The sequence below is a fragment of the Magallana gigas genome, chromosome 3 (assembly GCF_963853765.1).
Source record: "Magallana gigas chromosome 3, xbMagGiga1.1, whole genome shotgun sequence".
Lineage (NCBI taxonomy): Eukaryota > Metazoa > Mollusca > Bivalvia > Ostreida > Ostreidae > Magallana > Magallana gigas.
The window spans coordinates 26,841,911-26,857,154 of NC_088855.1; the positions used below are offsets into that span (position 1 = coordinate 26,841,911).

The following is a 15,244-nucleotide window of genomic DNA, read 5'->3' on the forward strand; positions in this document are numbered from 1 at the left end:
TAAATCTGTAAAAATCTTCTCAGAAACTTTTAGCAAGGGAAGCTGAAACTTGTGTGGAGGCATCCTCAGGTAGTGTAGATTCAAAGTTGTGAAAATCATGACCCCCAGGGGTAGGATGGGGCCACAATGAGGGATCAAATTTTTTACACTGGAATATATAGAGTAAATCTTTAGAAATCTTCTCAAAAACTTATCCGTATCAGCCGGGGGATTCTTTTAAATTGTGTTGACTTTGGCCCCTGTACAATTCTTGGGCTACAAAAGGGGTTCAAAGTTTGATGTAGGTTTATATCCCATATACATTAACAATTGTTTAAGATCTTTTTGAGCACTGCCTTGCTCAACATGTGTTATTACTATAAAATTATCCTGTTAGAAAAGGAACTAGTGATAATAAGAATTAGAAATGGATTTTTATTTACATAGGATCTACATGTATTATACAAAATTGTCCAGATAGTTTGTATTATAATTCCATTTATCTGATTTTATCATAGCTATTGTTTCTCAGGTTAGCAATGTGGCCCATGGGCCTCTTGTTATCATGTGATACACTATTCATCATAATATACAACAGGATATTGTAATCTGATTCAATAAAATATAGTATCATATGATATCATGGTAGCCTATATTATAATATTATATTAAACAATTATTTTCATAATTTTTAGTGGCTGAAAGTACATTCATGTGGTGTTCATCCTTTTCCAATATTGATGTGAAAGTGCATCTGTGGAATGTGATATCACATGACTCTGCAGTATCAACTAAATAGGTGTTGTAAAGACAAAATGCCAAGGGGAATTACTTAATTGCACCATACTGAAATTAATAATGAACAAAATGATGGCCATCAAAGGGCACCTGCTCCAAAAACTTTAACCTACTCCCAAAACCTTACCCCCCTCCAGAATCTGAAGTTCATGGCTCAGATTCAGCATCCAAGTCTTTTAAGTCCATAAGTAGGTCAAGATGCATCATACATGCAAGTTTGGTGAAGATAGAACAAGTTGTAACTTAGATACAGGACCTATTCCACGAGCTAAAAAGGCCAGTCTTTTGAAAATGAAAAAAGAAAATCACAAACTAAAGTTTTAACATTTATTATCAGATTTGACAATTAACATATGAAAAAGCACGCAACATTCAAGTAAAGCAAAGTAGCTATGACAATTCTATGTGGATTCTTATGTCTTAACTGCCTTTACTTGGTAACAATGACATGAAATTAAATATACTTGTTGAAAATTTAGAATCCTTGTAATTGAATATATTCTATGAATTGATTAGGCATGGTTAAACTGACCAATGTGTACTTTGCAGATGACCATTCCAACATACTCAAATGCTTCAGCAAAGATTAAAGCTATCAAATTATACTGTTATAGCCATTTCTAATATTTAAAAAAAAAAGACCAAAAAAAAAAATTCTGTCAAAAAGATATTACAAATGCATTGTTGGAGAAGGAAAAACTTCACGGCAACTATGTGTACTTACATATAGAAAATCTGCTTGTTGTGAAGAACATTACAGTCCATTTTAAAATTTGTTCATGAAGGAGCAATATTATATCTATCATCAGTCACCATAACTTAAAATTTACACTGCACTGGAATGGCTAAACAACAGTTATCACAGAAAAAAAACATTTAAACTTGATCATGGCACTCTCAGATGTACATAAATGAAAACACTGGGTAAAGGTCAATTCTTGTGCACCTACAACATTGTGTATCAGTGCAGTCAACACATGCGATTTTCCAGTCGTTTTTTATCCAATTTGCTTCAAATTTCTATCATACGTAGCCGGTGTTGAGATCAAAATAGAAAAGTCAAATAGAAACCAAAAATTAAAATTCAGCTTAAATTGCCAATTTCAAAGTTACCATCTCTAGGTCAACAAGACAAGAAATGTCTAAAAGGGTCTCAAAAATGTGGGTTTTTTTCCCTGTCAAATTAGTAGTAAACCAGCTTTATTTAAATGCTTGGACAAGTTGGATAAAATCAAATGAAACAATTGCTTTGTGTGGCCGCACCTTGTTGTTTGTCCCGACAGTTATACCAAATCTGAACTGACAGAATTTGAAGAGAAATTGCTGTAGTTCTAACTTTTTCAAATCTAATGCTGTTAACACTTGGTGGAAGTCTCAAGTTAATTTTTCATGACATGAAAATTCACACCACTTTTATGACTTTTATAAATGACCTTAGTACATTAGTTAGGAAAGCAGTTCTAGTATGAAAAACTATTACATTGCAAATTTTTGAAAGTTCAAATATTGATCATAAATATATGTATGAATATATTCGTAGTAGAAGCACTTTGCTATTAAATGACAAAAAAATTGAACTGACGTATGGATTAATTTACTTATATACATTTCATGTTGCATTTTGATTTTAAACTATATAAATAATGCAGATGCTCAAATTTACATATTCCCTTTTCATTGTAACAATGCAAATTTTGGAACAGTTTTTCCAAAAATCTACAAAAATTTCATTTGCTTAGACATAGATTAAGTAGGCATGGGATACTTCATTTTGTAACATACTGTCATAGAAATAACCCCAACTTTAATTTTTTTGTCCTCCATATATTTGTTGTGCTGCATGCTAAACCAAGCTAGTGTCAATTTGTAATCTAGAAAGAGTTAAAGTCCAGTAGGGGCTTTTTTCAATTTAAAACACTTTCATGATTTTTAAATTCATTTTATGGCAAAATATTGTAAAGAAGATGGTGAAATACAAAAGCACAAATGCCCATTAGTTTAATCATAAAATACAATTTAAATTTAATTTTTTCCATTTCTTTAAATCTATTGATAATTTTTTAATGTATAGTGGGTCATCTCTCCACGTTTTTTTGTTGATTGAAATGAGTTTGTTTTCCATTAAACCTTAAAAAGCTTACTTAGACTTGGAGCAGAAACAGTCTCTACAGGATAAAAGGCATTAAAGTTCTGAAAAAATGACACTTTTTTGAGGTTTTGATATGCATACGCATGCTGTTAAAATCAATATATTCCAAGTGCTGTAGATTCCTTATTTTTTTTATTTTAAAATTCTGCAATTCAACCATTTTGCATCAAATAGCAAGATTATAAAATCATGAAAAACGAAATTGTTATCATAGATTCATTTAGTTTACATCTGTCAGTAAAATAAAAGCGAGATTTTAAAATCTGCGAGATGTGCCTCTTGGGATTTTATGCGGACATTAATTCCTCGCGTTTAATTAGAAATTTACAGTAATAAGCATATTAAAGGGTTACAAATCGTTGTTATGTTTTGAACAATTTTTTATAAAATTTGCTGATATTTTCATTTTACAGTATCTTCCCCATCTTAATATATGCATTTTACATGCCTTATTTCCCCATCGTCTTTTGAGAATTCTGTTTTAATTATGATGTATTTTCTTCTATATTAATATCTCCATACCTCCTTAACTATGTAAAATGGGTTTCGCTGCATCAGTTGTATTTCTACAAGAAATTACAGCTTTTGCCCGTTAAATTGCTGTAGTTCCACAAAAAAGTAATAAAAATATAACGAGTTTCTAAAATAATCTGTCAATATACCTGTAAAAGTTTATGAACACAAGAAGCAGAAAAATGGATGGTCAAAATCTACACAGAATTATTTGAATGTGGAGATAAATACAGAATGAGAAAAACACTGGGTGGGATATATTATATACATAAATAAATGTTATGCTTTAATGATCTGTACATAAAAATTGCACTCAACTTGGGTTTCTAATCCAACTTTGTAACTACACATCAACTTGACATGTACAAACTACAGAGCCATACTGCTGGTACAGCACTTAATGGCCAACAAACAAATAAACACATTAATTTATTGCCCCCATCACAAAATATGACCACATTTCTCATCAACGCTCTAAAATCCAAACTTATTTACACTATAGAAATCATAAATATTCAAATTGGTACAGATAAATAAGGCACCATACCAACTGATGTAGAAATTTGTAGATTACAGAGAGAATGACTCGAAATGCAACATTTGACTTCATGCACGTGCCAGTAAAGATTACAATAATTCTATTCACATGGCTGGTCCTGTAAATTTAATGTAAGCCACTGTATAGAGAGCAATGCGCATTACTCTAGAAAAATTCTTATCATTTTATATAAAAAGTCAAAAACTGGAAAAATAGATTTTTTTGCCTTCAGGAGATCATGAACATTTTAAAGAATACATATAGTAGATATGAATAAGTTAAACAACTTTAAAATAAAACTAGAAAAAACAACTAAAAATTGCACATGTATGCATGTCACTGATGTAGATTTTGATGTTTCATTTACTTTTTTTTTTTTTTTGGGGGGGGGGGGCTCATAGAATCATAGAATACTTTGCGTAGTAAATTCTTCCACAAAACTTAAAATATTTGTATGATGCAAAGATTTCAACCTACCCTTTTAAACTCACCAGGAGCTGAAACAGAGGGTGCTGGTTTAAAATACATGTACATGTACACGAGTTGTAATACAAGCAGTGTACTGTAGTTGCACTAGCATCATGTTGCTGTAATCAAACAGGCACTAATTCAGAAAACTAGTTAAAACAAGTATATAAATAACTTTAAATAACATTATCTGTGTAACTATAATTAAAAACAAACAAATAAATGATCGACTAATCATACACACTAACAACACAAAAGGAAACCGTCAACTTTTGTATAGTGTTGAAAATACTGCATCTCTCACTGAATATACTTCAAGACTAGAATCACATATTAACAAAAATTTAAAACATGAGCAATTGAAGACAATATAGAGCAACGAACAGACATAATGCTTACAACAAGAGACTCATAGGCCCAACAGCTCACCAGACAAACCTCATATATCCAAGTCTGCACAACTCGTGAGCTTTCTCTGTCATAAAGATCTCACCCAAATGAACTTAATAGCAATTCAAATTCATTTAATACCCTTATTTTTCATTAATTATTTTAGAACTGTGTCTAATAAAAATTTGTTGGATTAATGCTAGTATTCATAAAAATGCTTGTTAGGCAGTGATAAAAACATAATATATGCATCATTAGTTTTACTGTAAAAGTTTTGATTAACATCCAATTGCTAGCTTCTGAAATACTGAAGAAAGAGTTTTTATTATTTAAGAAAGAGATTCAGACAGGGTAGGATTGAATAAAACCTCTCTGTGTGTAGGTTCTGGAGAAAGGAGGGAGGAACTTGACTGACATATAAACACACAGCAGACCATACTGATCAGAAGATCTCCTATAGCCATTGTGACTACAACAAGCCAACAAAGTGGTGGAGTCACAGCATGCTCTTATCTGAACCATTTCAAGATAAATTAATTGTACAAGATTAAACTGATTCATCACTTTAACAGTTACAATAGATACCATTTTCTGTTCAACAGACTTGCGTCAAGACAATGCATGACATGAAAAGTCCTGTTTAATTTGCTATGTCACTGATCTTACTATGCACCAGTACGTGGCGCCGTTATTTTCACTGCAGCTTTACCTATCTATTTCCCCCTGTACTGATCAGTAAACCAAGACATTCAATAAACAAACAAAACAAGCATAAAGCAAAAGAAAAATTCCCCCCCCCCCCGACTTTTCATCACATAATGATCGTTTAATGATCAGTGCATGAGGAACATGCTTTCAGGGCATTTTTTTTTTCTTCAAAGTTTCTGGTGAATGAAGGTAAATAATTCCTACTTAATTGATAATCCCTTAAATTCTTGATTTTATCAATAATGAGTGGTACAGTTAAGAAAGAAGTATTTGGCCCCATTATTAATTTCCTGTATAGGTCACTTTATGGAAATTGAATTCAGTAGATATCAAAAGTTTTCTTCTTTTTCTAAACAAAAAAATAAATAGATATATATATATATAGCACACCCAAAGTATCAGCACCAAAGAAGGAAATGTCTAATTTATCATATATCACAGAAGTAAAATTAGGTGTGTAAAAATGCTAGAGGGTTAATATATACAGCTCAAAAACATTACACACTTAACAAAATATTCTTCAACTAAAAACTTCCAAATAATTGTCATTAACAACAGGATGTATTGATATCCCCATAGCAGGAACAACTTCAAAAACAATTTAGTGCAAAGAAATTTAAACTATTTTTTAGGTTTTTAAGCCAGGGAAACCCTGAATGGAAAAAAAAACCCTTGTGGACTTTACCAGTTCAGACAGAAAAGATTGTATGACAGATAGACTTAAGACTTACACAGGGGGAGTTCCCTGTGATGGATTCACCTAATGGGCACCACTTCATGCATTCACACAGTATGATAACCACGAGACATTTTCCCCCTATTTTGCTTCTAAATATATATGGCAAAATAACAATTAACAAGCAGGAACAAATGACAACAATGGTTACTGAAAAAGCACATTATGCAAATAAGTAAAGACATTGTCGTTTTCTTTACCTCCATATAGAAGTACATGTGTATATATATAAAGATTTATAAAGTTGAACTTCTTCTCTCCATGAATATAACATGTGTAATGTAGAGGAGCATCCAATATACTTCCTGTTTGTTTTCCCCCGCTGTAGCAGCACAAGATGGAGCCAAACACAGAGTCTTTTTTCTCTTCTCCTTCAAGGCATACCATGGGTCCCTTGTTTTGTTCTGTATGAAAGTTTGACTGAAAATTGTTCAACATGCGCGAATCAATCCGAGAGCCACTTGCTCCTGCCGGCGCCAACATCTGATCATGTGACCTGTGTACGAGATGACAACCTTGCGGCTTGCTGCCTGCCACACTCTCACACAACAAAAGATGGTCACATGCAGCAATGATGAGAAAGGATGTTTGTTGTTTTTTGTTATTTTTGTTTTGTTTGTTTTGTATAACATAGACACCGCAGAGAAGAGCGTAATCACCAGGCGTCCGTGTATCTCACATCACACTCCTGTAATGCCGGCAGCTTTTCCTACAGAAAAGAAACATCAAAGTAATTTCCTTGATCTATTGCCTGACCTTTGTCACATGAGCCAGGCAGCTTAACCTGTGGAATCATCACCTATCCTAGGGGGCCATAATTCATCAATTGCGTTTGTAAACTCTTATCCCAGCAATGAATGTAAACACATGATTTTTACTTAGACAACAAATTTTTTTAAACCAAATTATTCATCCATTCTTATAGAATTAATGAAAACTAAGTGCCTAGATAATTGATTGCTGATAAAGTAATGAGTTTGAAGCCATCTTGATGATCTTACCACTAATCCTTCAAATGTTAACTTAGATAGGCTGGTGCTGTTCAGATTGAGTTTTCTGAGATTCTTCAATGCTACAATCAAAATACAGGTTCATAAATATATTTTACAACAATTGTTTGGCTACAATACCATACAAGTATAGCTATACTACCTCAATGTTCAATCTAATGTTCAGTCTATTTTTTCATTCATTCATTAACAAGTTCTCCTAAGTGTGTACCTATGTAACATTTCCAACTGATCATACACATGTTTTACTATTTTTCTGCCATTTAAAATGTTTTAAGAATTAATCCATCTTGAGTTTCTTCTGAATTGTTTTTTATGAATACATGTATATATACACACATAACATTTATAAAGGGAAAATAGGGTTAATATTATTTTCACGCTCATCCTAATGCTTAAAACTTAAAATTAGACTAAAAGAATTCTTCTGTATTTTAGTGTCAAGTACAGAGGTTGCCAGCAATATTTGCTCCTGTTATGTTGCCACCCATATGTATAACCAAAAAGTTTCAAGGTCTGTTCTCTTTACTAGGGAAAATTCTAATTTCTAATTATCTCCCCTTGAGAGACAGCGTGGCCCTTAAGTTTAACAAATTTGAATCCATTTAATCCAATGACGCTTTGTGCCAAGTTTGGTAAAATTGGCTCTGTGGTTCTGGAGAAGAAGTAAAAAATGTAAAAAGTTAACAGACAGACGAATGGATGGACAGACTGAGGCAGGACAAAAAGTGATCAGAATAGCTCACTTGAGCTTCAGCTCAGGTGAGCTAAAAAAAACAATGTTACATGTCTGATAATACTGAATTACAACAAATGTTCACTATGTGGTGCAAGTGTAGAAAGTTTCATTTCAATCTATCATTAGGGCTAGCTAAATTTTGTGAGCAGAATTTTAAAACTTATTTACATCATCTATCGCTATTAGCAACTAAAATAAATGCATATGAAAATGTGCATTTAAATGTGATCACAAAACAACAACATAAATGCACACAAATGCTGTCATAAAAAAAAACTCCAAAAATTAATGCACTTGACATGAAATCATTTTCAACAAATTAATTAAACAAGCAACAACATGTGAGTTGATCTGTTTGATTACTCACTGGCTAAGCAGGACAGCCCCTTGTCTGTGACAGGCGTCTCACACAGATTGAGAACTTGCAACTTCTGTAGATACTCCGATATCAACTGGAGACCATTGTCACCAAACTAATAATACAAAGGAAAATAACTCTAACTTTTCCTCAACAATGCATGGAGTATATGAATACGATAAATAAATTGCAATGATTGACAATCAGTTTCTTTTTTTAATGAAAGGTCCAAGGCAAACCAATATCAAGAAAAAATATAAAAATTATTTTTTCATAATAGGCAAACCAATATTGAGCACAAATATAAACATTATTTTTTCATAATGATTAAAACAGATATTAGAAAAAAAACCTGGTTTTAAACAGTGATTGCTTTTTTAAAAACTTTACTATCATACAATATTGTAGATTATTATCTAATTATCAATTTAATAAATTTTAATTATTTTTTAAATATGATATCAATCTTACCTGTGTGGACCAGAGGTTAAGGTAGCGGAGTGATGGTAGCTTGATCAGATCATTAGCACATGCACTCGTGACGTGTGTGAATGCTAGACTCAGACATTCCAGGTTGCCAAAGGATCCGGAACTCAACATCTTGGCCAGGTCTGAGTCTGTGGATTTGGATGGCAGGGTCAGTTTCTTTGGTCCTCCTTTTTGTTGCTGCAAAATAAAACACCCATAAACCCATATAGTGATTTCTATCCTATGACATAACGTGTCATGGCTTGTTAGATTCAAGATTCAAGATTTTGTCAGTTGTTAAAATGCCAAATAAAAATAGTAAGGCTAAATCAACCCAGCAAAATCCTGTGTCCTGCTTGAGTTTACAACATCCCAACTTGAACTTGCTGAGTGATGTACTTACTAGTTCTCGCAGAGCAATCTGTCGCTCACACAGCTGAGCGTACATCCGCTTGCCTTTACATGTGCTCTGTAGCGTGGTCACCATTTGTAGTTTGAGGTCCTCATTATCTACCACCTCCAACTCTAACATCGCACAGAGCACCTGTCAGGTAAACAAAATCAGAAATCACAAAACCGTCCTTAGCTAATCAGGAGTTACTTTCCTTTGCTTGTCAAATTCACAATCTACTGTCACCAAATATGATTTCAGAAAATTCTATAACAGGAGTTTTTTCACCTCACTCTTAAAACTCAGTTATAACAAGTTTTCCATTAAGCTTGACAAACCTCCATGGCTGCCTCATTTTCCCTTAATGCCAGTAACATCACTGGACCAATCATCTTGTTCAACTCTGTCAGAAACTTCTTCCTCTTGCAGCAACATCTGATCAGACTTTTCAACTAAAAATATCAAAATTTTAAGGTTGAAAAAAAACCCCATATACAATCCATTATTCTCAAGTAATTTAAATACACAATTGTTTTCGCTAGTTATAAAAAAGGTTTTTTTTTTTTTTATTAAAGGTACAGACTAGAAGGAAATCAATTTATAACAGGTGATAGGAATAAATAAACTTGAATGGAAATTCAAAATTTCTTTTGGATACCGGTACTTGTTAAACCATTAAGTTTCATTAAAACTTTATGACATCTAAATACATTGCTCATTTCAAGATCACATCCAATCTCATCAAATTGAGATATTCTGAATCTACCATTACTTCTAAAACATCATCAATGTTTTTTTTCATTAGTTAATTAAGAGGTCAGTCTGCCATAACCTGTAATTTTTTACAGCTGTACATTTAATATCGTTGGTGAATCGGATTTTATGATATCTCCATGTTATCAGAGTTAATCATCAGTGAATATGCTGTTTACCATGACCCCCCACAGCTCCCCCTCATCGTCACACCCTATCGTGCCCGGGGTGTACAGGTGGAACCAGCCCTCCTTGCCCTCGCGGATCCCCAGGATCGTCTGGTGGACGTCACACTTTTCATCAGATGCTATGTTTCTCAGCACACTCTTCATTTTGCTGTTAACAAAGTACAATTCATAAACTTATAAATGTTCAGAGTATTTCAAAATATCTTAAACAAAATAAAAAGATCATCAAACAATACTTACGATGTAAAAAGCTCATTTGCAAGTGCACTGAAATTGAACAAAAAAAACAGTGATAAGACTAGAATAGCAGAGAGGAAAAAAATCATAATACTTAGTTCTATTCTGCCTGCAGGAATAATCAATAAACTTATGAATTAAGGTAGTGCATTTCAAAAATAATCAACATCAGACTACATTACACATCCACAGATAACAGATGTCATGATCAAAATTTAATACCGGGTACTCCGACTTGAAACCCAATTTCAAAAACAAGTTGGCATTATCATGATCTTTTATACTGATTCCTTTTAAAATCCATTTAATATATTTAGGTGCTGTTTTTGCAGTTTCAATTAATGTTTCTTTTTCTAGAGTTACGCCATGATTACCAATAAAATCCTTGAATTTAAATAAAAGATATTCTGCTGTCATTTATTTCATCAAAAGTTTATTCCAGTTTATTTCAGTTGCATATCCAATCACAAAATATGGATTCAAAAGGTGCCTTACTCATTTGGGAAAGGAATTGGTTGAAGAAGACTGCCCAACACAAGACGCCAGTCTGCGAACGCTGACCTACAAAACACACACATACACATTCTACAGCTGTTCTTTTGGTATGACAATTTTACCTTCTACATGTAAATGCATATTTCATTACCTTTAAATCAGACATCCATTTGTTTTAGGGCAAAAAATTTAACCTAGCTTTTCAGGCCCCAAATTTCGAAACACAATGCAGCAGGCAGATACTTGTTATTATTGCTAGTTTTGCAAAGGGGAATAATTCAATTTTCTCATTTTTACAATTGAATAAATTTATGTTCCCATTTCATTTGTTAAGCCATTCTTGGCATTGTGGTCTTACATGGTGTCCAGCATGCCAATGTAACAACAAAGCTTATTTTCCCATTCCTGAATGTCTAAAACTGTATTGGTGTTGTCTTGCATGGCACTATTAAAAAAGGAAAAGACAACTATAAAAACATACAAACATTGACATCGATAAGACAATAGACTACTTGTAAGTTCAAGTAAACTAGTATAGACTTGATGAACTACTTAGTGCTGTGTGATAATACTGAATACCGGTTAGTTTAATTAAAACAAAGTACTGTGGTTTCATCAATATTCGTTGAATACCAATTTTCATGGATTTTGTTGTTAAGTTATTCCACGAAATAAAATGTTCATTGAAGTGCAATTTCTATTAACATTTAGTATTGATAGGGTCATTGGCCACGAATTTACGTATCCTTGAAACTGTGATTTTCACTTTAATTTATCCTAGGAAATTGAAACCCTTGAATATTAATGAAACCACAGTAACAATTGTCATAGTCACGTTCATGATTTTATTTCACTTTTACGGAAAAGGAATGAATTAATCTGAAGAAGCCTATTTAAATCTGAATGATGACTTCATGAGGGTTCAGAACTGCCAAAATATTTTCCAAAAATTTTAATGAATACAAATTAAAACTCAAATGAGACTTACTTTTTCTTCTCCTCAAAACAGGAATAGATGGCGGCCAGACAGACTGCGACCAGGTTAGGTAGAACACGTGGGTGGGGACAGGCGCTGGCCGGGCTGTGCATGCTGTCAAAACAACACAAAAAACACCTTTAGCAAACGGGTGTACAGAATTCCACAACCAAATTTCCATTCAAGTACAGCAATAGACTACCAGACTGTGAAATGAGGGTAAACTTGAATTAAATGTTAAATTCTGTTGAGCATGTGAAATTGTCCATTCCCTGTGAAATATTTAATTCAATCATAATTTTCCCTCCAAAAAATTGAATCAAAGATTTCAATCCCATACAATAATAGCCAAATACATATGTAGAAATTCCTTGGGGTCAAAGAAATGAAATATCTAATATGCGAACTTGCTTTCATTTTAATTTTACAAATTTTAGCTCCTTTGTTCATTATATGACGTTATTTATATCCATGTTAGTTGCTTTCTATGTATAGGTTTGTTTTGATCAACATCATATTAGCTGAATTCATAGAGTTTAATCAATTTTAGCTCCCTCTAGACCTAAAGGGGTGAAAGTTTAAACAAACTTGAATCTACTTTAATTGGTCAAATGGAAATACAAATTTTAAATGTACTATAATAACCCTTCAATAAAAGATTTTTGTTCCAGAATTGGGTTAAATATACGCTGTAAACCAACTTTTATTTGAAACGACTTTAATCCGCAATTTACTTCTGATACACTCTTTCACGACGAATAATGTTCACAACCAAGCTCTATCCAGACCCATAACATATGACAATGTTTCGCCGTGAGAAATATTCATGATGATGAAGCTCTCATGAACCTCAAGAAAATTTCTGGCACATGAAAAAAAGTTGGTTTAGCGTAAGCTGTGCTGGACAATCTTTGAAAAGAAAGCTCTTTAAAGCGAAGCCTTTTGCTCTTCTGAGTTATTCATCAGGGTTAAACATGGATATACAGTTAGAAGGAAAATATCTACATACATCAAAATACAGTTGATTTTATAATTACGTTTATTTGATAATTTTAAATGGAATCAAACCTTTTCACAAAATTCTGAACCACATCATAGCCACCATTTTGACAGTTTAAGGCCTGCACATATTCTTGTACAAATCCTCGCATTCTTGGATATTTCCCAAAGTCCTGAAATTTTTTTTAAAAATGCATTTTCAATGTATGAAGTTTGTTTATCATTCCAATTAAAAAGCTTTGTTATTCTTGAAAACAGTCAGAGAAGAGCTTTTATAATACTGCAGCATTTGTTACAGATGAGATGAGATGAGATGCGAGCGAGAGAGAGAGAGAGAGAGAGAGAGAGAGAGACACTCACTGTGTTGTGTTTTAGTATCCTCTGTACCACAGGTGTGAACAGCTCTATCACTATACTGGAGCGAGGGCTGTTTTTACAGTGCTGAAATCAGAATCAAATACAATCCTGAAGGACCCAGGTATAAACCTCAGCATAGGCATAATATGTCTCTATAACATATACACAGTAGTATATATCCTGGCATAGGCATAATATGTCTATGCATCTGCACAGCAAGAGAGACTAACATTTTGCTCAGTATGAATTAATTGACTCTGCTGTCAGTGAAGTACACTGATTTTAAAAATGTGTACATATAAGGTATTTTTATTTTGTTGATTACCTATTTCGACCTCTTGGGGATTCTGTTTTCTCAAACGACCAATAGTTTTCTCTTCCTTATTTATTTTAGAAAGGGAGGGGGGATGTTAATGGATAAACAGCTACTCAAATTCTACCAACCTTGCTGAAAAATTCACAGATCTCTTGTGTAGGATGGTTGTTTTCCAAAAGAGGTGCCAGGGCCACAATTATGTTTTCATGTGCTACCCTGGTTATGAAATCTGCATTCTGTAGACAAATAATGAAACAAAAAGTCAAATATGAATGAATTAAGAGAAAGTGAACAAGCTCACACTCTCTACACCCATCTTCCTTCATGATATTAATGGTTCTCTTGTCCTTCCACCCCGTAATAAACATTAAACACCAGATAACAAACAATAATTCATTAATTTTTTTCACATTTGCACTCACTGCAATGTGGAAAGTCAATCCATTGCAATCAACAAACTCACAAACCTTGCTTAAAAACTTTTGAAGTTTTCAATCTGACAAGCAGCTTATCATAACAGCTCAAGAGCCAATCCTTGTACAACTCTGTAAGCATCTTATCAAATACTAAAATTAACACTTATTAATAAACTGTTAAAATAAACTTTCTCTTGCAAAGTTTGAATGCCAGAATGAATACCATTCGAACCTAACTACCTGTCAAAACCGTCAAGCCCCGCCCCTAACTATTATTGGTGTTTCCACAAAAGAAAATAATTCCCTTACATTCAACTGAAATAAATTATGAGTAAATTTTCAGAATAAATGAAATACGGGTTTTAAACTGGCAGGCATCAATAATTCATTTATCTAAATGTTGGTGGAATGAAACTATGACCGACAATTTAATAAAAACAAGGAAATGAAATGAGAAAAAAATCAACTGTATGAAGTATACCATTACATCATCAAAAATTAAAAAAAAAAAAAAAAAAACAGAACCAAAGTTTACTCCTAGTGTAGGGCAATGACAGTTCAGTTTGACTGGGTGATCTTTCGTATCTGTTTGCTGTGCTTATACACAAATTGGAAGATTGTCAAGCACTTCAGCAATTTTTTTAAGTTTCACTTGTTTAAATAAGCACAGCATCTTCATGCTAAGTGATGCATTCCATCAAATATACAAAAAGTTTAAACTAAGAAAAAGAGCTTTTAAACCAGCAACAAAAATTTATAGGAGAAGCATAAAATTTGGATGGATGATTTTTTGGTACTTGAAGATAAATGTTTAGTGATTTAGTGATCGAGCTTTCTCTTTGTAACTCTATCAACATCAACAAACTAATACTAATGCACATTTATGAGATCAGTTTCATGTTTCTGTGTGTGTGTATGTGAGAGAGAGAGAGAGAGAGAGAGAGAGAGAGAGAGAGAGAGAGAGAGAGAGAATCAAAAACACACTGAAAACAACTGTTAATGTTTCAATATTCTATGGGAAAATCATCTTTCCACTATAGAACAATAATGCTGATTGTAGTTTTAAGTGCGTGTAAAAAAAACCATGGCCTTATTTTGAACTCTTAAACTTCTTATACTCTCAGTTTCAACAATTAAAACTTCATAGACCGGCGGGCCTCCACATACAGTATCACCCTCCTCCTACAATACAATCCCTTCACACCCCCACAACAAGTGGAGCATATACTTTGATACTCTTTAATTGTGTATAGGGGGGGGGG

The 15,244-nt window shown here is 33.1% G+C and overlaps 1 protein-coding gene across 1 annotated transcript in view; it reads right to left on the reverse strand.

Annotated features, from left to right (window-relative positions):
• Positions 1-1,090: 1,090 nt before the first annotated feature.
• The window catches only part of LOC105327154 (C-Maf-inducing protein), a 30,076-nt gene continuing 15,922 nt past the window's right edge, over positions 1,091-15,244 (reverse strand). Inside the window, exons 6-19 of the mRNA XM_011427467.4 lie at positions 13,695-13,802; positions 13,254-13,334; positions 12,963-13,066; positions 11,907-12,008; positions 11,277-11,363; positions 10,919-10,984; positions 10,427-10,453; positions 10,178-10,334; positions 9,584-9,697; positions 9,258-9,398; positions 8,858-9,052; positions 8,396-8,501; positions 7,281-7,351; positions 1,091-6,988 (exon numbers count right to left, since the gene is read on the reverse strand). Of these exons, the coding sequence (XP_011425769.1) occupies positions 6,935-6,988; positions 7,281-7,351; positions 8,396-8,501; positions 8,858-9,052; positions 9,258-9,398; positions 9,584-9,697; positions 10,178-10,334; positions 10,427-10,453; positions 10,919-10,984; positions 11,277-11,363; positions 11,907-12,008; positions 12,963-13,066; positions 13,254-13,334; positions 13,695-13,802 (1,413 nt within the window). The 3' untranslated portion in view covers positions 1,091-6,934. The remainder of the gene's footprint in view (positions 6,989-7,280; positions 7,352-8,395; positions 8,502-8,857; positions 9,053-9,257; positions 9,399-9,583; positions 9,698-10,177; positions 10,335-10,426; positions 10,454-10,918; positions 10,985-11,276; positions 11,364-11,906; positions 12,009-12,962; positions 13,067-13,253; positions 13,335-13,694; positions 13,803-15,244) is intronic.